Source organism: Furipterus horrens, unplaced genomic scaffold (genome assembly GCF_987537825.1).
Source record: "Furipterus horrens unplaced genomic scaffold, mFurHor1.1.pri manual_scaffold_1, whole genome shotgun sequence".
Classification (NCBI taxonomy): Eukaryota; Metazoa; Chordata; class Mammalia; order Chiroptera; family Furipteridae; genus Furipterus; species Furipterus horrens.
Window position 1 is genome coordinate 114,591,149 of NW_028327171.1, and position 24,042 is coordinate 114,615,190.

A 24,042-nucleotide genomic window follows, 5' to 3' on the forward strand; every position below is an offset into this window, starting at 1 on the left:
TTACACCAGCATGAAAAAGGACATAGAAGCTATCAATAAGAGCCAGGAGGAAATGAATACAATTTCTGAATTGAAGAACACGGTAGAAGGAATTAAAAGCAGGCTAGAGGAAGCAGAAGATTGAATCAGTGAGTTGGAGGACAATGTAGGAAAAAATTCCCAGACAGTGTAACAAAACAAAAAAAGACTGAAAAAGAATGAAGAGGATTTAAGAGAGCTGCAGGACAACATGAAATGTAATAATATCTGTATCATAGGAATAACAGAGGAGCAAGGGATAGAAAACCTGTTAGAAAAAGTAATGACAGAAAACTTCCCTAACTTGATAAGAGAAAAAGTCACGCAAGTCCAGAAAGCACAGAAGGTCCCAATGAAGATGAACCCCAACAGGTCCACTTCAAGACACATCATAATTAAAATGGCAACATTCAAAGATAGAATCACAAAAACAGCAAGAGAGAAACACCTAATAACATAAAAGGGAGTTCCAATAAGGCTATTGTCAGATTTCTCAACAGGAACACTACAAGCCAGAAGGAAATGGCAAAAAATATTCCAAGCAATGAAAAACAAAGGCCTACAACTAAGACTACTCTACCCAGCAAGGCTCTCATTCAAAATGGAAGGTGAAATAAGGAGTTTCCAAGACAAAAGAAGGCTAAAAGAATACAACTCCACCAAACCAGCATTGCAAGAGATGCTAAATGATCTGCTTTAAGAAGATGAAGAAACAGAGAGAAAGAGAGGAACACAAGTACAAAGGGGGAAAATGACAATAAGTACCTATCAATAATAACCTTAAATGTAAATGGATTAAGTGCACCAATCAAAAGCCATAGGGTAGCTGAATGGATTAGAAAGCATGACCCACATATATGCTGTCTACAAGAGACACACCTCAGAACAAAAGATCTACACAGACTGAGAGTGAAGGGATAGAAAAAAAAATATTTCAAGCAAATGGACATGAAAAAAACCTGGGGTAGCAATACTTATAGCAGACAAAACAGATGTGACAGCAAAGATCATAAAAAGAAAAAGAAGGCTATTTCATAATACTTAAGGGAAAAGTCCATCAAGAAGATACAACCCTTGTAAACATATATGCACCCATCATAGGAGCACCCAAATATGTAAGGAAACTTTTGGAAGACTTCGGGAAGGTTACAGACAGCAACACACTCATAGTAGTGGACTTTAACACCCCATTGTCAACAATGGACAGATCTTCAAAGCAAAGGAACACCAAGGATATTGAGGGATTGAATAGCACTCTAGATCAAATGGACTTAGTTGATATATATATATAGAACTTTTCACCCCAAAGAAGCAGGATATGCATTCTCTTCAAGTGCACATGGCACATTTTCAAAGATAGACCACATGGTAGGACACAACACAAGCCTCAGCAAATTCAAGAAAACTGAAATTATATCAAATATCTTCTTATATCACAATGGCTTGAAACTGGAAATCAGCCTCAAGGAAGAAACTCAAAAACATTCATACTCATGGAGACTGAATAACATGCTACTAAATAATGAATGGGTTAACAATGACATCAAGGAAGAAATCAGAAAGCTTCTGGAAACAAATGATAATGAACACACAACAGCCTAAAACCTAAGGGACACAGCGAAGGCAGTCCTGAGAGGAAAGTTCATAGTAATACAGGCCCACTAAAAAGGACAGAAAAATCTCATAAAAAAATCTAACCTTATAGCTACAAGAACTAGAGGAACAACGACAAACAAAACCCAGAGCAAGTAGGGGAAAGGAAATCATCAAGATCAGAACAGAGTTAAGTGACATAGAGACTAAACAAATAATTCAAGGATCAATAGAACCAGGAGCCGGTTCTTTGAAAAGATAATCAAAATCAACAGGCTTTTAACCAGACTCATCAAGAAAAAAAGAGAAGACGCGAATAAACAAAATCAGAAATGAAAGAGAAGAAATCACAACCGATACCACAGAAATACAAAGGATTGTAATAAATTACTACGAACAACTGTATCACAAGAAATTTTACAACCTAGATTAAATGAACATATTTCTGGAAACATATAATCTTTCAAAACTGAATCAAGAAGAAGCAGAAAGCCTGAACAGACCAATAACAAATAGTGAAATTGAAGCAGTAATCAAAAAATTCCCAGCACAGAAAAACTGTGGACTGGATGGCTTCACAGACGAATTTTACAAAACATTTAGGAAAGAACTAACTCCTGTCCTCCTCTAACTGTGCAAAAAAATCCAAGAACAGGGGAGACTCTGAAACTCTTTCTGTGAAGCCAGTATTACTCTAATTCCAAAACCAGGTCAAGACACATCAAAGAAAGAAAAATACAGGCCAGTATTGCTGGTGAACATAGATGCTAAAATCCTCAACAAAATATTGGCAAACTGGATCTAGCTACACATTAGAAAGATTATACACCACGATCAAGTGAGCTTCATCCCAGGGATGCAAGAATGGTTTTAATATTCGCAAATCAATAAACCACATAAACAAAATGAAAGACAAAAACGACATGATCATATCAATAGATGCTGAAAAAGCATTTGATAAAGTGCAGCACCCATTTATGATGAAAACACTCAGTAAAATGGGAATAGAGGGAGCATACCTCAACATAATAAAGGCCGTATACGAGAAACCTGAAGCCAACATCATACTCAGTGGACAAAAACTGAAAGCATGCCCCCTGAGATCAGGAACAAGATAAAGATGCCCACTCTATCCACTCCTATTCAACATAGTTTGGGAAGTTCTAGCCACAGTTTACCTTGAGGCAATATACACATTACTTTTTTTCATGCAACAATTCCAGTGCCCTTGTCAATACAATCAGTTCAGCTTTCTGAGCAGACGTTCCCACCGGCAAGGCCTTGGCCTCTACTACTTTGAGAGCCACAACTGCATACCCAGCCTTTTGTTTCCTTCATCCATATAACTGCTTCCATCTGCGTATAGAGTCCAGTCTGCCTCTTCTAGAGGATGGTCCTGTAAGTCAATGATGGGAGAATAAACGTCATCAGTTATCTCAGCACAGTCATGTATTAGCGCAGCCAGATCAGGCTCTGGGAGAAGAGAGGCAGGATTTAATTTGCAGTTTTCTGTGAGACATTGTGATTGTCCAGAAGAATGGCTTGGTACTTGCCTACTCTTCCAAGAGTGAGCCACAAAATTCCCTTTTGCTCCAACAGGCTCAACACTGTGTGGGGTGCTTAAATGGTGATAGGCTATCCCAAGGAAGATTTTCACTTTCCTGTAAGCTTGCAGGTGGCTAGCATGGCTCTCAAGTAGGCTGGCCATCCCTGGATAGTGTGATCTAGTTTCCTTGACAAGTGATGGGTTGTGAAATGTCATGAGGCATTTGGGTGAGGACTCCTAAGACAATGCCCTGCCTTTCAGGAAGGTATAACTGAGAGGGCTTCAGTAGGTTTGGGAGCCCCGAGGCTGTTATAGAAGCCAGGTGCGCCTTCAGGGACTCAAAAGCCTGGGTGCACTCCTTCGTCCATTCTAAAGGATTAGAGTTTTTCCAGTTTAACAGGTCTGATGTAGAAAATGGAGTATGTGCCCAATAATATCCAGCAGGCTGCCCTCTGGCCCTAGTCCCACTGGAAGTTTTCAGAAAGGGTATTGCCCTGTCCCGGTAGGGGCTTTCCTGCCACTGAATTTTGTCCCCTGATGAGTTCAAGATGGTGAGACCAGTTCAGGTTCACTTCCCCCAGTTCCCTCAGCCGAGTAAGGAGAAAGGTCCCCCAAAGCTGGAGGGGCCGTGGGAACCCTGACCATGCTCGCAGAAACCATAATGTCTAGATATTCCTGGGCCCTCTTCTCTGAGCTTCTACTGTCTTTCACAAGCAAATTCCCTTTTCTCTGGGCCAGTAATCTATTTCCTTTTAATCCTGCATCCTGATTATATAAACTCATGAGAGTTCCTAGGTAAGACATTTTGCCCAACTTCCTCGATATTTAAGAAAAGAACTCTAGTTACAGTACAATACAGTAATTTAAAGACCCATTCAGTGGCCAGTGCTCTCCTGAGTCTAGGTTATACAATATATAAGCCACAGTATTGCAATAAAAAAAGCGGTTTCATTTTAGTCATAGGTTTATAAGCATAGGTCAACCAATCAGCCAAAATTCACCCCAAAGGGCTGCTTCCTGGAGCAGAGGGTCCTCGCACCCCCTACATTCTACCAGACGGAGGTCTGTAATATCACAAAAACTGGAAGGCACCTTTGAACCAGACAGTTCTATTATCACAAAAACTGGAAGGCACCTTTGAACCAGACAGAACTCTGTAAACCAGACTGTACCTTAATTAAACGAGAAGACACCTTTTTACCAGACAGAGTTCTGTAAACCAGATGGCACCTTAAATCAGAAGATGCCTTTTTACCTAACTGTCTTAGTTGTGATCCAGGATTGTAACCTGAACCAGAAAGCATGGTCATTCAATCAAAAATCAATAAAAAATGAAGATGACAGGAGTTGCCAAGAGTCTGAGGAGGAGAGTCCCCAAGTGAAATCACTTGGTAGCTGCTAGGGAATCTTCAAATATGTACCCCGGGGGTCCCCAGTCCAGGCAGCCAGTGGGACTCCCTGCCAGATACCTAGACTTACCAGAGAGTCCCAAAGTTGGTCCCAGTGGAGTCGCCAAAATATGAAACCGGAAAAGCTGGTGTTTGTGCTGCCTGTCACCTACCAGACCCAATAAGCAGAGACAGGGATTGAATCTTTATGGGCGCTTTATTCAGAGGGTTGGTGATCTGAGAAGACATTGGGTTTGTACCCTAACAAACAGTGTTAAATTCCATTATAAATGGGCCCTTTTTATGAGGAGAAAAGTGTAGGTAAAGTGTTTGGAATTCGGGGGAAAATTAATCAGATAAAAGCTGCAGCATTCTTTCATCCTGGGTGGTGGTCTGTGTGTCCTGGGCGGAGTTGGTGGTCATCTCGCCCTGAAGTACAATGGCTCAGATACCATCTTTGTTGCTGTCCTCCTGAGGCACAAAGGTGGAACTGCTTCTGGTGTCCTGGAGTCAAGGTGAGTTATACCTTCAGTTCCTGAAACAATAGCTTTTTACATACATTGGTTACTAAGCTTATTAGCTGTTACCTGAAACTAAAATTTTCTAAAATTATAGTCCCTCATCACTTCTCATGGCAGACAGAGCCCTTCTACATCCTTTCAAACTTCATGGCCCTTCTTTCACATCAGACTTCATGGCAGACAGCGGGGCTGTTCTTCACCCTTTCAAACAGCATGGTTCCCTTCCTTATGGCCACCCCCCTCTCATGGCTGGCCTCCCTAATTTTAAATGCTGACCTGGAGCATCATACTTTTTCGTTATGAAAAGTATCTTAAGCCATACCCAGCACAACTTTTCTTCAGGAAAGGCTGAGGCTATCACCTTGTTACTCGTATGCAAAGTATCTTAAACTGTATCATCTGCCATTTTACGTGGGCAGTAGTAAACTTATCTAGCTACCAGCTTCCCATAAATATGCAAAGTACCTTAAAAGCTATATTATCTCCTTCCCCCACCTCCAAAACCATGGGCTGTGGGGACTTTGGGGACCCCATTCTGCTACATGATACATTTGCATAGCATATATTCTTGTATATACCTTTACACACTTGCCTAATTATTTTCTGACCCAATGAAGTCACTGGGTCAGAAGGCGTGAATGTATTTCAGTTCTTGATCCATGTTGCCAAGTTGCCTGCTGGGAAGTTGGACCACTGTCAATCCCTCTATCACTGTGGAGGATGCCGCTGTCCCTAGTACTTACCAACACTGCATTAAAAAATTTTCCCCATCGTGTTAAGTGAAAAATTGTTATTTTAATATGCAAGAAAAATAGATTTATAAAGACTTTTAAATTCGTGGGATTACTTGCCAGTTAGCCTAAACACTAAAAAATGTGATACACTTGATTGATACAAGAGATCACAGAATGACCAAATGCCAGGTGAAAATTGAGAGGCTGATGTGAGGTAAAAGTAAGAGCTTCTTGCTCTGGTGTTGGCAGGTTTTGTCAATGGTCAGACTACTTAGGGTATAGAGGCAATTAAATGACGGGCTTTTGAAAGAACGGCTTGCATCTGGGAAAATTGAGATCTAGACTGTAGTTGTGGAAATTAAAAAGGAAACTTGCAGTAGAGAGGTGATAAAGCGTGCAAGTGCTGAGAGACAGGAGAGAACTACGAGATTAAGTAGGAAGACCAGTCTTTAAGGTCATAGGACCCTTTTCAGATATGGCTAAACCTATCAGGTCTTTGATCCACAGGGAATGAGACATAGTGTCAAGTCTTTTTCTCCTTTTATTTTTGTTTGTTGTTTTAAGAGAAGAATAAAGTATAAGGGGCTATGAAGTGAATTTTGTTTATAAAACTGAGCGGGCTTTTAAAAGCTCATTTGGGAAGAGAAAAAAGGGAACGCAGATGGGAGAATTTAGTTCCTCCTCATGTCCTATTCAGTGTCCTCCCATGTACTGAGTGAAACACACGAAATCTGAAGTTAAGAGATTAGAGGGCCCCTAGGAAAGTTGTGTGAATTAACTGAGCTCACCCATTCAGTGCGCAGCTAGGCCTGACCCCCAGGGTTTGGCCTTGTTTTCCATATTACCCAGCTACCTTTGTGAGAAACACTCACAATAAATCACTGGGACACGACTTCAGCAGCAAAGCAAGGAGTTTATTCACGAGTCTGCAGAGTTGGGCACACCACCAGCCAGGAGAATGTGTGCATAAAGTAGACAAAGAAAACTGGTTTTATACTAATGTGATTAGCTCCCCCTCCCTAATGCAATTAGCTCCCTCTCCCCTCCCCTTCTCCCCCGTTTCTCCATTACTGGTTAATCTGGGTTCACAATCTAACACAATTAACTGCTTAACTCAGGGTGTGACTAACTAAGTATAGGTCTATCTCCAACTTATTTGCAAAGTTATCTAGCTACACCTTCCCAATTCTCTCTGTTTGGTGACAACAATCTTCCTCCTTTTGATCCCAGAGATGTGTGTGAGGAGCTGCAGAATGTCATTTCCTCACCCCTTTTCCATGATTCATCTGTTAAATATCTCCTACTGGTTTGAGAGTCACTGGCTCGCTTCTTTATCCCTAACACCTTGGACTGAGTGGTCTAGAATGAGCACTTGCTCTTCTTAGTAGCTAGAGCAGTTGTTTCCTATCTCTCCAGTCCCACAGGATCTGTTTTGAGGGATTCTCCCATTTAGGTTCTTTAATAGGTAATTGTAAATGCAAATTAACTTGTATGTTTGATTAATGCAAGTCACACATAAGCAATCCCTTAAAAAGCAGTACTGCATTTGCAGTGGAGTTTCTAGGAAAATTATAGAGTTCACAAACACCTTTCTTACCACAGACCCTCGTCCTGCCTTTGGGTATCATGGCTTGAGCAGAAGCTTGACAAATCACAACTGTCCTTTAGGAGGTTCATGCTGGTAGCCACATGATGATGCTGGACCTGGGATTTCCTTTCTCCCGGGGATGGCCGGTAGACCCAGCTCAGAGATATCTCCTTGGGTGGGAACCATTGCTACGCAATATCCCCTCTCCCCACACAAAAGAAACACAAACCTACCTATTTTTGCTGGACGTGTGTGCCTGCCCTTTACTCCACCATTATACCACTGACCACCTATTGCCTAGTCAGCTGTTTGCGTCTGTGCCCCTTGTAGTCTATAAGGGGGCACCTCCATGAATCTGTAGTGTAGTACTAAGGAAGCAGTGCGTGTACGCAAGTGTGTGCCTGTCCCTCATTCCCAGCTGCTCACCATCTACATTAGGTAGGAAGTTAACATTGGAAAAGAGGAGAGAAGCTGACAAAGTTTCTTAACTATGTCATTATTGTAGGAATTCAATGGAGGAAAAGCATGTCATGTCAGTGTAAGGGGCTAGGTCAGTGGAGAGAGCATGGTTCTGTGTGTCAGGCAGATGCTTGCTGTGTGACCTTGGGTGAATCCTCTCACCACTCTGAACCTCATGTTCTTTATCTGTAAAAATAAAGATCCTGATGTTGAAGCATTGCTGGGAAAGTCTAAATGGCTTGCAGCATATACCCAATACATTTTAGTTGCTACTTCTTTCCCCAAGGATGAAAAGAATTGGTCTGTTCTGGATTGAGGTTGTCCAAATCCTTTTTGAGGGGGTGACTTCAAGGATGTTTGTGAGAGCCATAACAATGATGGAGTGACCTTGTTTTAAAGTACTGTGCTCAGTGAGTAATGGCAGGATGGTTAACTCGGCCCAGATGCCCAAGTCTTTAGAAACATGTCTTTCTTTTTTTTTTTTTTCTTCAAACTTGCTGGTACTGTTGTGGTTGTCATCTCTGGTCCTCCAGGATCCTTGGGCTTTTCGCAGCACAATGTGGGTAAGTAGGACTCTGAGGGAGTGGAATCCACAGTGAGCCTCCTTTGCTTTCTTTGCAGGTGGCCATGAACATCCTCAACAGTGGCCGATTCAGCATGGGCAGCTCTGTGGCTGGGATACTCAAGAAATTGATTGGTAGGTAAGACAGGGACAGGAGCCCTTTGTGGCACAGCCTTGTCCCTGCTGCTTCCACTCCAGCCTGGAGGCTTTTCCATGTCCTCAACACAGGCTGGTGCTGAGCCAGGCCACCCAGGACCTGAGTTTTGGTTTAGACCAAAGAATATACTTGGTCTGTCCCCAAAGAGTGAGTGTTCATGTTTCAGTATTCCTTTGTTTTACGTAAGGGGAGAGAGGGAGTGGACATTGTGTCAGAGATGGAGAGGGGTTGCTGCTCTGACCACTAAAAGCAGAGCTACTTAGTGTGGGCCAGATACCCATAAACATTAGCATTGATTCTCACAAGATCCCCATTTGTAGGTAACGCTTTTCACAGTGGGTGAGGAGTGGGAGCAGATTTGGAACCCAGATTGCTAAGCCTCTTGATGTTCCCTTGTTTCTTGGTGGTCTGTTTTTTTGTTGTTGTTGTTTTTTCATTTTGTCTGTTTGTTTTTTGTTAGGATACCTGAAATCTGGGTTTTACTTTGCCAGTGAACTTAAAACCATCCCATAGGGTGTTTGTTGGACATGGAACATCATTACTATGTTAGCTTTGTGGAAGTGACTGCAGGGATATGCAGGGATTCTTGGGGGTTACTCTGAAGTTCAGGGCAAGGTGGGGACAGGAGGCATTGTTTTGGGTTCTTTTTTTTTTTCGTTAATTTCTTTTATTTTTTGGTTTTTCAATTACAGTTGTCCCATTTTTCCCCCATTGCTCCCCCCACCCAGCCCATCCCTTCTCCCACAATCATATCCCTCCCCGTTGTCCATGTCCATGAGTCATTCATATACGTTCCTTGACTAGACCCTTCCCTTACTTATCCCCCTTCTCTCCCTCCCCCCTCCCCCCAACTGACTACTATTCAACCCTTTGTCCTATTTAGTTCGTTTGTTTATGTTGCTCTTTAGTTTCCTGTAATAGGTGACAGCATAAGGTATTTTTCTTTCATTGCCTGGCATATTTCACTAAGCATAATTCTCTCTAGTTCCATCCATGTTGTCGCAAATGGCAGGAGTTCTTTCTTTCTTTCTGCTACATAGTACTCCATTGTGTAAATGTACCACAGTTTTTTGATCCGCTCATCTACAGATGGGCACTTAGGCTGTTTCCAGCACTTAGCTATTGTAAAAAGGGCTGCTATGAACATAGGGGTGCATAAGTTTTTTTGAATTAGGGTTTTAGGATTTTTCGGGTATAATCCTAGCAGTGGAATTGCTGGTTCAAAAGGCAGTTCCATTTTTAGTTTTCTGAGGTAATTCCATACTGTTTTCCATAGTGGCTTCACTAGTCTGCATTCCCACCAACAGTGCAGTAGGGTTCCCGTTTCTCCATATCCTCGCCAGCATTTGTTGTTTGTTGATTTGTTGATGATGGCCATTCTGACAGCTGTAAAGTGATATCTCAACTGTGGTTTTTATTTGCTTCTCTCTGATGGCCAATGATGTTGAGCATTTTTTCATGTGCCTATGGACCTTCTGTAGGTCCTCTTCGGAGAAGTGTTTGTTCAGGTCCTTTGCCCCTTTTTTAATTGGGTTGTTTGTTTTCTTGATGTTGAGTCGTATAAGCTCTTCATATATTTTGGAGATCAGTCCCCTGTCTGTGATATCATTGGCAAATATGTTTTCCCATATGGTTGGTTTCCTTTTCATCTTGCTGATGTTTTCTTTTGCTGAGCAGAAACTCTTTAGATTGATGTAGTCCCATTTGTTTATTTTTTCCTTTATTCCTCTTGCCTTAGGAGATGTATCCGTGAAGATATTGTTACGTGGGATATCTGAAATTTTCCTGCCTATGTTTTCCTCTAGGACTTTTATAGTATCACGGCTTACATTTAAGTCTTTAATCCAGCTTGAGTTTATTCTCGTGTGTGGTGTAAGTTGGTGGTCTAGTTTCATTTTTTTGCATGTCCCTGTCCAATTCTCCCAGCACCATTTGTTAAAGAGGCTCTTCTCCATTTTATGTTCCTTCCTCCTTTATCAAATATTAGTTGACCATAGAGGCCTGGGTTTATTTCTGGGCTCTCTATTCTGTTCCACTGATCTATATGTCTGTTCTTATGCCAGTACCAGACTGTTTTGATCACAGTGGCTTTGTAGTATTGTTTGATGTCTGGTATCGTGATTCCTCCTGCTGTGTTCTTCTGTTTCAAGATTGCTTTTGCTATTCGGGGTCTTTTTTGATTCCATATGAATTTTTGGAGTATTTGTTCTAGGTCAGTGAAATATGTCATTGGTATTTTAATAGGGATTGTGTTGAATCTGTAAATTGCTTTGGGTAATATGGCCATTTTGATGATGTTGATTCTTCCCATCCAAGAACATGGTATTTGCTTTCATTTATTTGTATCTTCCTTAATTTCTTTCTTCATTGTTGCGTAATTTTCAGTGTACAGGTCTTTAATCTCTTTGGTTAAGTTTATTCCTAGGTATTTTATTTTTCTTGTTGCTATAGTAAATGGTATTTTCTTTTTTGCCTCTGTCTCCGATATTTTATTGTTGGTGTACAGAAATGCCTTAGATTTCTGTATATTTATTTTGTACCCTGCTATTTTGCCAAATTCACTTATTATATCGAATTGTCTTTTAGTGGAGTTTATAGGGTTTTCTAGGTATACTATCATGTCATCTGCAAGTAGTGATAGTTTTACTTCTTCTTTCCCAATTTGGATGCCTTTTATTTCTTTGTCTTGTCTGATTGCTGTGGCTAGGACTTCCAACACTATGTTGAATAGAAGTGGGGAGAGTGGACAGCCTTGTCTAGTTCCTGATTTCAGGGGGAATGCTTTCAGGTTTTTGTCCATTGAGTATGATGTTGGCTTCGGGTTTCTCATATATAGCCTTAATTATGTTAAGGTATGCTCCCTCTATTCCCATTTTGCTGAGTGTTTTCAACATAAATGGGTGTTGTACTTTATCAAATGCTTTTTCTGCATCTATAGATATGATCATGTGATTTTTGTCTTTCATTTTGTTTAGGTGATGTATTATATTTATTGATTTGTGAATATTAAACCATCCTTGCATCCCTGGGATGAATCCCACTTGATCGTGGTGTATGATCTTTTTGATGTATTGTTGGATCCTGTTTGCCAAAATTTTATTGAGGATTTTAGCATCTATGTTCATCAGTGATATTGGCCTGTAGTTTTCTTTCTTTGTTGTGTCTTGACCTGGTTTTGGGATTAGGGTAATACTGGCTTCACAGAAAGAGTTTGGGATTTTTCCCTCTTCTTGGATTTTTTGGAATAGTTTGAGGAGAGTAGGAGTTAGTTCTTCCCTAAATGTTTTGTAAAATTCGCCTGTGAAGCCATCCGGTCCAGGGCTTTTGTGTGCAGGGAGATTTTTGATTACTGTTTCAATTTCCTTCTTTGTTATTGTTCTGTTGAGACTTTCTACTTCTTCTTGATTCAGTTTTGGAAGATTATAAATTTCTAGAAATTTGTCCGTTTCTTCTAGGTTGTCAAATTTCTTGCCATACAGTTGTTTGTAGTAATTTCTTACAATTGTTTTTATTTTTGAGGTATCAGTCGTGATTTCTCCTCTTTCATTTCTGATTTTGTTTATTTGGGTCTTCTCTCTTCTTTTCTTGATGAGCCTGGTTAGAGGCTTGTCGATTTTGTTTATCATTTCAAAGAACCAGCTCCTAGTTTTGTTGATTTTTTTGGATTGTTTAGTCTCTATGTCATTTAATTCTGCTTTGATCTTGATGATTTCCTTTCTTCTTCTTGCCTTATGCTTTGTTTGTTGTTGTTCTAGTTCTTGTAGCTTTAGGATTAGATTTTTTATTTGAGTTTCTTCTAGTCTTTTCAGATATGCCTGTATTGCTATGAACTTCCCTCTTAGGACTGCTTTTGCTGTGTCCCCTAGGTTTTGGGCTGTTGTGTGTTCATTGTCATTAGTTTCTAGAAATTTCTTGATTTCTTCTTTGATGTCATTGTTAACCCATTCATTATTTAATAGCGTGTTATTCATTCTCCATGAGTTTGGGTGTCTTTGATTTTTTTCCCTGAGGTTGATTTTTAGTTTCAAGGCATTGTGGTCTGAAAAGATGCTTGGTATGATTTCAATTTTCTTCCTTTTGTTGAGGCTTGTTTTGTATCCTACCGTGTGGTCTATCTTTGAAAATGTCCCATGTGCCTTTGAAAAAAATGTATATTTTGCTTCTTTGGGGTGAAAAGTTCTATATATATCAGTTAAGTCCATGTGGTTTAGTGTGTTGTTCAATGCCTGTATATCCTTTGTGTTTCTTTGCTTGGATGATCTGTCTATTTTTGATAATGAAGTGTTGAAGTCCCCTACTATGAGTGTATTGTTGTTAATATCCTTCTTGTGGTCTTCTAGTATTTGCTTTATGTATTTGGGTGCTCCTGTGTTGGGTGCATATATGTTTATCAGTGTTATATCTTCTTGATGGATTCTTCCTTTAAGTATTATAAAATGTCCTTCTTTGTCTCTTTTATTGCCCTTGCTTTGAAATCCGTTTTGTCTGATATGAGGACTGCTACCCCTGGTTTTTATTCAGGTCCGTTTGCTTGGAATATTTTTTTATATCCCTTTACTTTCAGTCTATGTAAATCTTTTGTTTTGAGGTGTGTTTCTTGTAGACAGCAAATATGTGGGTCCTGTTTTCTTATCCATTCTGTTACCCTATGTCTTTTAACTGGAGCATTTAATCCATTTACATTTAAGGTTATTATTGACATGTATTTATTCATTTCCCTTTGTACCTCTGTTCCTCTACCCTTTTTTTTGTTTTTTCTCTTCCTTTTTCTTAGAATATTCCCTTTAGCATCTCTTGCAATGCTGGTTTGGTGGAGATGTATTCTTTTAGTCTTCCTTTGTCTGAAAAACTCCTTATTTTACCTTCCATTTTGAATGAGAGCCTTGCCGGATAGAGTATTCTTGGTTGTAGGCCTCTGTTGTTCATTGCTTGAAATATTTTTGACCATTCCCTTCTGGCTTGTAGTTTTTCTGTTGAGAAATTGGTCGATAGCCTTATTGGAGCTCCCTTGTAAGTTATTTGCTGTTTTTCTCTTGCTGCTTTTAGGATTCTCTCTTTGTCTTGGAATGTTGCCATTTTAACTATGATGTGCCTTGGAGTGGGTTTTTGGGGGTTCCTCTTTATTAGAACTCTCTGTGCTTCCTGGACTTGCATAACTTTTTCTCTCATTAGGTTGGGAAAATTTTCTATCACTATTTCTCCTATCAGTTTATCTATTCCTTGTTCTTCTGATCCCTCTTTAATTCTGATTACTCTTATATTGTTTTTCCTTATGCTATCCTGTAACTCCCTTACCTCTTCTTCGTACTTTTTAAATCTTTTTTCATTTTGTTGTTTCATCTGAGAATTTTTTCCTACATTATCTTCTAACTCACTGATATGGTCCTCTGCTTCGTTTAGTCTGCTTATGACTGACTGATTCTACTGTGTTTTTCAGTTCAGAGACTGCATTCTTCATTTCTTCCTGGTTCTTGTCAATAGTTTCTATGTCTTTTTTTATGCTGGTGTAGTTCTCTGCAAGTTCCCTGTAATTTTCTTGGAGCTGTTGTTTACTTCCTTGGAGGTGGTCATAGTTGTTTTTAAGGTTGTTGAGTATATTGAGCTTCTTCACCACCATAGTTTTGAATTCCATGTCTGATATTTGGGCTATGTCTATTCCATCTACCTCTCTTTCTGGGGATTCCTCTTTTCTTTTCATTGAGAGGTTGTTTCTGCGTCTTACCATGTTGGATTCTTCTTGTTTGTTTTTGTTATTTGGATTTGTCTACTTTGCCATCCCACCTTTGTGGTATGAGATTCTTTATGGTAGATCTGGGGGTTTCAGTGGTGCAGTCTCTTTGATCTCCTGAGCCTGATGTTCTTGGGGTACCTTTTATGTCGTTTGTTTATGCTGTCTGGTGATATTTCAGATGCTTTTTGTTAGGATCTTCCTTCTGGCTAGTTGATTGAGAGTCACTCTATCCACTTTATCTTGAATTCTTTTGTGGAGATGTCGGTTCAGCCTTTGTGTGTTGTCTTGTTTTTCTGTATCCACAGCTGGTCTGATGAGGTGGGTCAGAGGTTCCTGTTCCTTGCAGCAGTGGGCCCCCGCACTGCGCGTTCCTTCGGTGTCTGTTGGAGCTAGCCAAGGTGTCTTTGCAGGCACGCCTGTGAGCCGGAAAGGCGGCCCGAGAGCCCGCCTCAGGCCTGCCGCGTAGCGCTCCAGGTGTTTCCCAAGGTGGCCAGGGAGTTATCCTCAGGTCTGCCCCACTGTGCTCCGGGAGTTGGTCTCTCGCCTGCCAGTGCTGGGCCCCAGACACTGGTGTACAGTGGAAGTGATTGATTGGTCCCTATTGATGCGGGCGAGGTGTTTTTGCACTCGTGCGCCCATGCTCGCCCAAGGCGGCCGGGAAGCTAGCCTCAGGCCTGCCGCGCAGCTCTCCGAGAGTTGGTCTCTCGCCTCTTAGGGCGGGGCCGCGGACACTTGTGCTCAGTAGAAGTGAGTGCCTGTGAGTCGCTGCTGCCCGCTGTTCCCAGGCCGCAGCCGCCCACCTTTCCCGCACCCACCTGGGCAGGCACGAGCAGAGCCTGAGCAAGTGCTTTGTGCTGCGGCCTGTCTCTCCGGCCTGGTGCCTACTGGAGCTGGCTAGGGGTGACTTCACACGATCTTCTGTGTGTCCAGTGGGCCCTCCCTGCGCCCGTTTGGGCACTGATCTTATGTCTGTTGGGATGTGCCTGAGGGACGACTGGACTCTCGGCCCTGCGCACCTGGGCCAGTGAATGAGGGCGCTTCCGTATATGCGCCCGCGACCCAAGGGGAGGGTTGGGGAGTGGGCGAGCGCACTTCTGCGCCTGCGCTCCTCAAGAATGTCGTATCACCCCCAAACTTCTGCCCCCTCTCCACAGTTCACAAGAGAAAAATACAAAGGAAAAATTGCGATTTCACTTGCTCAGCAGCACGCTGTCTCCCGTCTTCCAGCGCCAATGCCACTTGGTCGAGTCCCGTCTCTGCCAGCGGGCAGAGATCCACTCTCCTCTTGACTACCCTCTGGGGAAGCCTGTGGTCGCCAAAAAGCCTTTGTGTCCTTTCAGCCGCAGCTCGGGCAGCCACCCCAGTCAGGAATCCCGTTTCGTCCCCTTTTCCTTCGCTATCCTCACTAAACAGGTTGTTCCCAGATGGTTTTTCTCTAATCCAGCAGTGCCAAGGCTCGACTCCTGCCAGTGTCCAGCTGCTCACTCTGTTTTGGGTTCTTTACCTCCATCTTATAGATGAGGAGACTTATGCTCAGAGAGGGTAAGAGTTTTGTCCAAGGCCATGCACCTGGGCCTGAAAGCTGACACTGTCAGTCTCCAAGCTCAGAGCTTGTCTTACTCTGCTGAGCTGCTCCCAAGGCTCAGAAGTCCTCTGGACATCTTATCCATCTGGAAATTCTTCAGTATAAGGGCTTTTCCAGGGCACTCGTGGTCAGTCTCTCCCCAAAGGATGTAGAACCTCTGATGAGATCCTGAGTCCTAGGAATGTGTGAGCATGAGTGCCTGTTTACCTTACAGTCCCACTATGGGAAGTAGTGTGTGATTGGATCATACCTGTGAAAGTGTCTGGGGAACACTGACTGCAGGGGAACAGGGTGTTGCTGCCTTCTGACTTGGGCTGATGACTCGGTATGTGTTTACAACTACATACTTTGAAGCCACAGGCCCGCCTTCTCAAAACAGACTGCCTTCCTGCTTTGGTGATAAACAGCTGTGAACCAGTCCCCACTTCTGTCTAGGGTGTTTCTGGGGGCCCAACTTCACTCTAGGTGCCTTCCACCTGAATCTCATGTAATCTTCACAGCAGTCTGTGAGGTTGATAATATTGTTCAGGGAGGTAAAGTCGATTGGCCTAGGTGACCAGCTGGTGAGAAAAAGTGCCAGATTCAAACTTGTGTCTGACTTCAAACTGCTTTCACATCTGTCCACTGCCGTACGCACCACGAGGAGAGGATAAGCCCTCCTCCACCCTGGACTGACTAGGAAGCAGGGGCTCTGCTTGTCTTTCAGGGTGCATGGTCTCAGCAGACCTGCTTCACATAATTCCTGCATGAGTGTTTGAAAGGGAATGGTGATAGCCTTAGGTAATCATCTTAGGACAACCAGAAATTTTCTTTTTAAAAACTGCTATTTTTCAGAAATGACTGCTGAGTATGCCTGCACAAGGAAACAGTTCAACAGGAACCTTAGTGAATTTGGATTAATTCAGGTACTGAAGGTTGTACAATTGGCACATCCATTGATTTCACTGTGTAAGCATTAAATGTGTGCTTTGGGTATCTGTACTGATGACTCCTGTGCAGTAACTGGGGAAGAAGACAAGGCTTTATTTAATGTGATACCTTTTTATGAATGCTAGAGCTTGGTTCTCTTGTGCAGTGTGAGGCTTTGGACTTAATTATCTTCTCTGTTGGTTGGCAAATTTGGGTATCAGCAAGTGTAAAATGTTTCTTGATTGTGTTCTTTTTTTTTTCTTACTACTCCAGGAAAAGTTTGCCTTGATGGCTCAGAAGGCTTACGTAATGGAAAGTATGGCCTACCTCACCGCAGGGATGCTGGATCAACCAGGATTTCCTGACTGCTCCATCGAGGCTGCCATAGTAAAGGTAATCCCAGCACAGCCAGAGGGAAGCTGAGGAAAGCTCCTCAGCTACAGCTGGTCATTGTAGTCAGGGAAGGAAAAGGACTTGCCTGTGGTCACCCGTGAGACTGAGACAGTCAGGGATCCTGCTTGGCTCAGTCTCAGCCCGAAGCCCAATTCTCCTTCAAGCCCTAGCCACTCTGCCCTTGTTCTTAGTTTCTCCTTTGGGAAGGGAGTTGGCACTGATGACCTTGTGCTGACCTGACTCCCGGGTTCGTGGCAGGTGTTCAGCTCAGAGGGTGCCTGGCAGTGTGTGAGTGAAGCGCTACAGATCCTTGGAGGCTCAGGCTACATGAAGGACTACCCGTACGAGCGCATGCTGCGTGACACCCGCATCCTGCTCATCTTTGAGGTGGGTGCCCCGCTTTCAGCTCCACCTTGCTGCACCGTGGACCCCCTGAGCCTCCTGGTTCTGGGTCCAGGCTGGCTTGTGCATTCTCTATTTAACCTTCCTCACAACCCGGCCTAGACTGTTTTGCAGATGAGGAGGCTGAGGCTGAGAAGCCAACCAATTAACCCAGGATCTCACTCCCAAGGGCCCTTTCCCCTGAGCCTACCACCTCCTGGCAACCCGCCACAGGTCTTTGCAAAGCTGCTTCTGCCAGCTGTGGTGGAACAAGCAGACATCTTTTCATAGGAAGCCTGGGTTTGACTTTGAATGCTGTCTGGGTCTGGGTTTTTTACCCCCCTCAGCATATTGAGGGAACTTAAGAGGTCATCCCTGAGGGCTTTCCCAGGCTAACACTTCTCACTGTTTAATTGCTTTCCCCTGTGCATTCACAAGCCTCAAAGTGTTGGGAGGGATCTGGGTGGGGAAGAAAGGGGGTGGTAGGGCCAGAGAAATACCTAAGACACCATTCTGCCTTTGAGGTGCTAGTTGTCTTGATTGTGTGGACTGACTGACCCAGGAGGAAACCAGAATACCAGGGAGTAAGGGACAGAGGTGTACCTCTCCTGAGGGAATTGAAGTCTCATGAAACAAGTGCACTTGGTCCTTTGGGGACTTTGACCAGGCCTCGGGAGGGCTGTATGGGCCAAGGACAGGGAAATTAGAACATGCTAGGCCCAGACAGGACCTTACCTGCCAGCTCTAGGTGAATGGAGGTAGAATAAGCCAGTCTTTAGAGGAGTGGTAGCCAGTCCTGCTTGGTGGGGTTGGGGCAGATGATGGAGTACATGAGGAGAGGATGGAAAGGGAGACAAGTAGAGGACCTTGGATCTTACTCTGAGGATAGGAAATGATGAAAGGTCGTGGCTCTGTTTGCAATAGCTTCCACAGTGCAGGTGAGTGGACAGGGACATGGTCTACCCAGTCATGCATGCAGTACGCCGGGGATAACTTCATGGGGTGGCTTTGACATCTCTGCTGTTTGCTACAGGGAACCAATGAGATTCTCCGGATGTACATCGCCCTGACAGGCCTGCAGCATGCTGGCCGCATCCTGACTGCAAAGATCAAGTAGGTGCCATTCCCACCCTCTGCTGCCCAGGAAGAACAAAATGGGGTTGGCAGTGCAGCCTGGCAGAGCTGAACTCATTCACTGGCTGTCTGAAGAGAGGGAAGGTGGGCAGGAGCCTTGGCTAGTGAGTGTTGGGCCTTGAAAGCCAGGCTCCAGAGCTTAGCCTTTACCTGAGGGTGATAGGAGGGGCCTGCTGCTCAGGGATGCCCTCACTGCCCTGCCCTTATAGTCACCGCTGCGCCCCACCCCCCATTTCCTGTTCTCATGCTGCAGGGAGCTGTGTTTTCAGAATCTGGGAATGACAGGTGTCCCTAAAACAGATGCCAGGCTCCAAGGCCAGTGCAGACCAATTTGTTTCTTTTCTCCCACCCTTGTTCTCTGGTCTCTTGCTCTCCTCAATCCCCATCCTGGGGCCAGGGCATTTTACAGAGCACTTACAGGAAGAGCTTGACCTGAAAGCTGGCTGTGACTCAGCTCCCTGTGGAGGAAGCGCAAGTGCGGCTCCACCTCAGAGGAGACTGGTTGGTCTCTGACGGGTGGGAAGGGTTCAGCCTGCCTGCAACCAGGAGTCCAGCAAGGCTGGGGGACGGTCATATTGGGCCTGAGTTGGCTCTTTATGGCTTTGCATAGTCAGGGAGAAGTAATGGGCGCCCTGAAGCTCTGGGGCACCTGTTGATGGGGGCTGTGCTGCTGGACAGTGGGAGGAGCAGCAGGGCCTCGGATCATGGGGCTGTGGGCTTTCTGCAGCGAGCTTAAACAAGGCAGTGTGACCACCATCCTCGAGACTGTTGGCCGAAGACTTCGGGACTCCTTGGGTCGAACCGTGGACTTGGGGCTGACAGGGAATCTCGGAGCTGTACATCCCAGTGTTGCGGTGAGTGCACCCAGCAGGTGCAGCCTGTTGGATATCTCCTCCCCAGAAGGGATGTGACCAGGGGCATTGGGGAAGACCAGCCAGTCTGAGGGACAGCTGAGGTTCCGCCTCTGCCCTGTCATGATGAAGAATAGCTTACATGTTAGCCCTGGACCCCCTGCCGTGCTCTGCGCCAGTGGGACATGACAGGCACCGTGGAGAGGAGGTACTGTGCTGACTGAGTCTTTTCCTCTGACCCACCAGGACAGTGCCAGAAAGCTCGAGGAGAATGTGTATTACTTTGGGCGCACTGTGGAGACGTTGCTGCTCCGCTTTGGCAAGGTAGTTGGCCCTCTGCTAGACCGAGGGTGGCAGGCTCTCCAAGTTTAGGCTCAGAGAGATGGGGCCAGCATCTATGAGATGTTTTACCAAGTATGCACCTTTAGAACCAGGCCCATGAAGAAATCTTGCTCACCTGGAGAGGTGGGGTGGGGAGGCAGGGCTGTCTGTGGCTGTCTGCCCCAGGGACCACTCAGCTAGCTGGGTGAGCACCCTCCAGGCAAAGAGAGGCTCCTTGCATTTGGTGGAGGCAGCATGGGCCTGAATCCCAGGACCTGATCTGTGAGGCTCTTGCTACTGAAGATATATTAAGCCCCAGCCTTTAGTCTAAGCCAGGTTCCTGAGACCTAGTCTTGCCTTAACCCTTGCCCAGATCTGGACAGAGTAAATGGAAAACAGAAGGTAGCCATGAGCCAACTTCTCACAATCTAAAAGGAAAGGCAATATTAGCCTCTCTACCCAGAAGCATAAAGTGAGGCTTAGAGATGGGTAAGGTGTGCTCAGGGAGAGAGAGGGAGAGAGAGAGAGAGAGAGAGAGAGAGAGAGAGAGAGAGAGAGAGAGAGAGAGAGAGAGAGAGAGTGTGTGTAGTGTCCCAGGTAATGGGCCTCCACCCTGGGCCTCTGTGTTCCCAGACCATTGTGGAGGAGCAGATGGTGTTGAAGCGGGTGGCCAACATCCTAATCAACCTATATGGCATGACAGCTGTGCTCTCTCGGGCCAGCCGTTCCATGCGAGCAGGACTCCAGAACCATGATCATGAGGTAAGCCTGCCCTGCCCTGCCCTACTTAGCCCACACGCAGCCTCCCACTGGCTTGATCCTGCTGCACTTTAATGAGGCCCAGTGGTTGGGGTATGGGGTGGGGTCATTGGGTGGTATGGCCCAGGTGAAGAGTCTCAAGTGGGAGAGGCTGGGCAAATCAAGGGCCTTGGCACCCAGTTGTGATCCCAGAGAGGGTGAGTGAAGCACAGGGTCCATGCAGCAGTTGATCTGGAGGCTGATGGGTTTGCCGAGTTGTGGCTGAGTCTTGTAGTGAGCGCTGAAACTCCTATGGGATGGGAGGGTTAGTGCTGTTGAGGATATAGAGCCACTCCTTTTAGTTTTTCTACCTGAGAGAAAAAGGTGGGTGAATGGTGGGGTTTCAAACCTGATGCCCTCCCCCTGTCCCTCTCACCCTGCTGGAGGGGGCGGACGCAGTCACTTGAGTGCCTGCTGTGTATTTGGTCTTTATGTGCATTGACCCACAATAGCTGGTGGCCTCAGGAATTGTGTTCTTCTTGCAGGGGTAGAAACAGGCTCAGAGATGTTGAGTAATTTGTCTTTGGGACAGAGCTGTTTTGGCTTACGGCTGGAATTAGAACCTAAGATTCCGTGACTTTTGAGCCAGGCCTCTTGACCCGCCAAGCTGCCTAGTATTACTATGAAGTTTAGAGTTCAGTTGCCAGAGAGGGGATGCCCTATGACCCAAGACCCCAGGGTTCTCTCTGACCTCTGTTCTGGCAGGTTCTGTTGGCCAACATCTTCTGCACGGAAGCTTATTCCCAGAATCTCTTCACCTTATCTCAGCTGGACAAGTGTGAGTAGGGTTGCTTGGGGGAGGAAGGAGAGGGTCTGATTCCAGGTGACTGTTGTTGGTGAGAGCTGTTTTTGGACCGTCAGGCTCCCATGGCCTGCTGGCTGCTCACAACTTTAGCCTTGAGTAAGGGCTGGGAAAGCCCTGTGCTGAGGAGTTGAGACCTCTGCCAGAGTCCCTGTGTGGGCCTTGCTGGCATCTGCCCAGGGAAGGTTCACAAAGGAAGGAGGCGTTTCTCCTGCCTTTTTACTTTTGCACTGCAGTGGAAATGAAGCTCCCCTACTTGCAGATGTCTCCAGCTGCTGCCCTAGACCATGCATGGGTTTTGCTCATGCTGCTCAGTGTGTTCAGTTTGTCTGGAATGCTCTCCTTTCATAGCCACATGACCATGCCTTAGAATATGTAACTTAAATTCTCCTGACCTTAACAGTCCTGCTGGCCCCCAAAGCCTTATGTCGTTTACCCTGCAGACACCAGCCCTATTGCTAGGGATTGTGTAGCCCCTGGCTCTGGGTGCTGGCCAGGCACCCTCCACAGTGCTGGCCTAACTGTAAATGTGCTGTGGAAAGTGAAGAAATAGTTTCTCCTGCAATAATAGGCTTGAATTACAAAGGGGCCATTTATTGAGCAAGTGCCTTCTCTCCTAAGATCTGGAGTTTTTAAGGATTAACAGAATGAGATCTTGGTTATTAACAATGAAGGCTTTATAGCTCAGAAGCACTTCCTGGAGATTTGGGGAGTGGTGGGGTCACCACCCATAGGCTGATTGCTAGGAAAAATGCTCCAGCAATATTTCTATTATCACAGTGCAGAAATATCACCCACTGTCTCTTTTCCCCTCCCAGATTCTCCAGAAAATCTAGATGAACAGATCAAGAAAGTGTCCCAGCAGATCCTAGAGAGGCGAGCATACATCTGTGCCCACCCTCTGGACCGGACATCCTGAAGCAGGGGGTCAGTGTTCTCTGCTCCTGCCATCCTCCAGGCCACAGACCATTGCTGGACAACTCTCACTTTTTCCAGAAGGTGTAGAACTTGGAATTATTTCAAGTTGAACTATTTCTTCCCAGTCTTCACCTGAAGGTCTTTCTTCTGGCCTGAGGGAGCTTCTTCCATGCTTGACCTTTGATGCCTATTACTTGATATGATCCCAGGTTCTAAATAGAGATGGGGAGAGAGAGAGAATGGAGTTGCTAAGACCTGGGATTTGAGGATGTGCTGTTAGTTTAGGAGACCTCACAGTGGAAACCAGGGCCTGTTTCAGGCATGAATAACCATTTCTACTAGACCACATATTCCCCAAGAAATAGCTTGAAAGCTATGTACGTGTCATTCATTCAGATGGGTCAGAATGCACTAAAAACATGTACCAGGAAACATTTGACAAAAGGGAATATAAAATGGTAGTTTGTATTTACCCTTCTGGTCACCTTTTTTTCTCAGAACCAGCCTTTAATGGATGACAGCATGACCCAAAGAACCACCTTTTGGTGATAACTTCCAGTCTCTTTTGTTCTCACCCTGAGAAGAAGGCTCGGAAAACTGTGGAGCATGTGCCCACTTGCAGAGCCATGGGGGTTATGAGCCCTATTTCTGATCCCTCTCAGGTGATGGGATTGTTATATGACAATGTAACAAGCATTGCTTGTTATATGACAGCATATGCTTTTTCCTACCTGAGCTTTCCGCCTCTTTTCTTTGCAAAGGATTACCATCCCCCCCTTCCACCCCCCCCCGCTTTTTTTTTAATTGTGTTTTTTCTATTACAGTTGTTCCACTTTCCCCTCCATTGCTCACCCTCAACCACGCACACCCCTTCCTCCACAGTCCATCCTCACCCCGTTACCCCATTGTCCATGTCCATGGGTCATTTATACTTGTTCCTTGACTAGACTCTTCTCTTTCTTTCCCCCTTCCCCTCCTCCGCCATCCTCCCTGGTCACTGTCACTTCTTCTTTACTTGCCTCTGGTTCTATTTTGCTCATTTGTGTTGTTCATTAATGTCCTCTGTTAGGTGATATCATATGGTATTCGTCTTTTGCTGCCTGGCTTATTTCGCTAAGCATGATATTCTCCAATTCCATGCATGTTGTCGCAAATGGTAGGAGTTCCTTCTTTACTTCTGCTGCATAGTATTCCATTGTGTAAATGTACCACAGCTTTTTAATCCAATCATCTACAGATGGGCACTTAGGCTCCTTCTAGCACTTGGCTATTGTGAATAGTGCTGCTATGAACATAGGGGTGCATAGGTTCTTTTGAATTGGTGTTTCAGGATTCTTCGGGTATAATCCTAGCAATGGGATTGCTGGATCAAGAGGGAGCTCCATTTTTAGTTTTTTGAGGAAATTTCATACTGTTTTCCATAGTGGTTGCACTAGTCTGCATTCCCACAAACAGTGCAGTAGGGTTCAAATTTTATTCTTCATTTCCTCCTGGCTCTTATTGATAGTTTCTATGTCCTTTTTAATGCTGGTGTAGTTCTTAGTAAGTTCCTTGTAGCTTCCCTGCAGTTCCTTATAGTTTCTCTGAAGTCTCTGTAATTCGCTTGGAGTTCGTTATAGTTTTCTGTGAGTTTGTCAAGTTCATTTAGTGTCC

At 44.6% G+C, this 24,042-nt stretch overlaps 1 protein-coding gene across 2 annotated transcripts in view; it reads left to right on the forward strand.

Annotated features, from left to right (window-relative positions):
- Positions 1–22,861, forward strand: part of ACAD9 (acyl-CoA dehydrogenase family member 9) — a 77,612-nt gene extending 54,751 nt beyond the window's left edge. The window contains exons 9-18 of one of the 2 annotated variants that reach the window (XM_090278841.1): positions 8,469–8,544; positions 16,717–16,787; positions 17,065–17,184; positions 17,443–17,571; positions 18,599–18,678; positions 19,427–19,553; positions 19,797–19,874; positions 20,505–20,633; positions 21,375–21,447; positions 22,290–22,861. In XM_090278841.1, the coding sequence (XP_090134967.1) occupies positions 8,469–8,544; positions 16,717–16,787; positions 17,065–17,184; positions 17,443–17,571; positions 18,599–18,678; positions 19,427–19,553; positions 19,797–19,874; positions 20,505–20,633; positions 21,375–21,447; positions 22,290–22,390 (984 nt within the window). In that variant the 3' untranslated portion in view covers positions 22,391–22,861. The remainder of the gene's footprint in view (positions 1–8,468; positions 8,545–16,716; positions 16,788–17,064; positions 17,185–17,442; positions 17,572–18,598; positions 18,679–19,426; positions 19,554–19,796; positions 19,875–20,504; positions 20,634–21,374; positions 21,448–22,289) is intronic. The other variant, XM_090278842.1, reaches the window with a different exon arrangement.
- Positions 22,862–24,042: the final 1,181 nt, after the last annotated feature.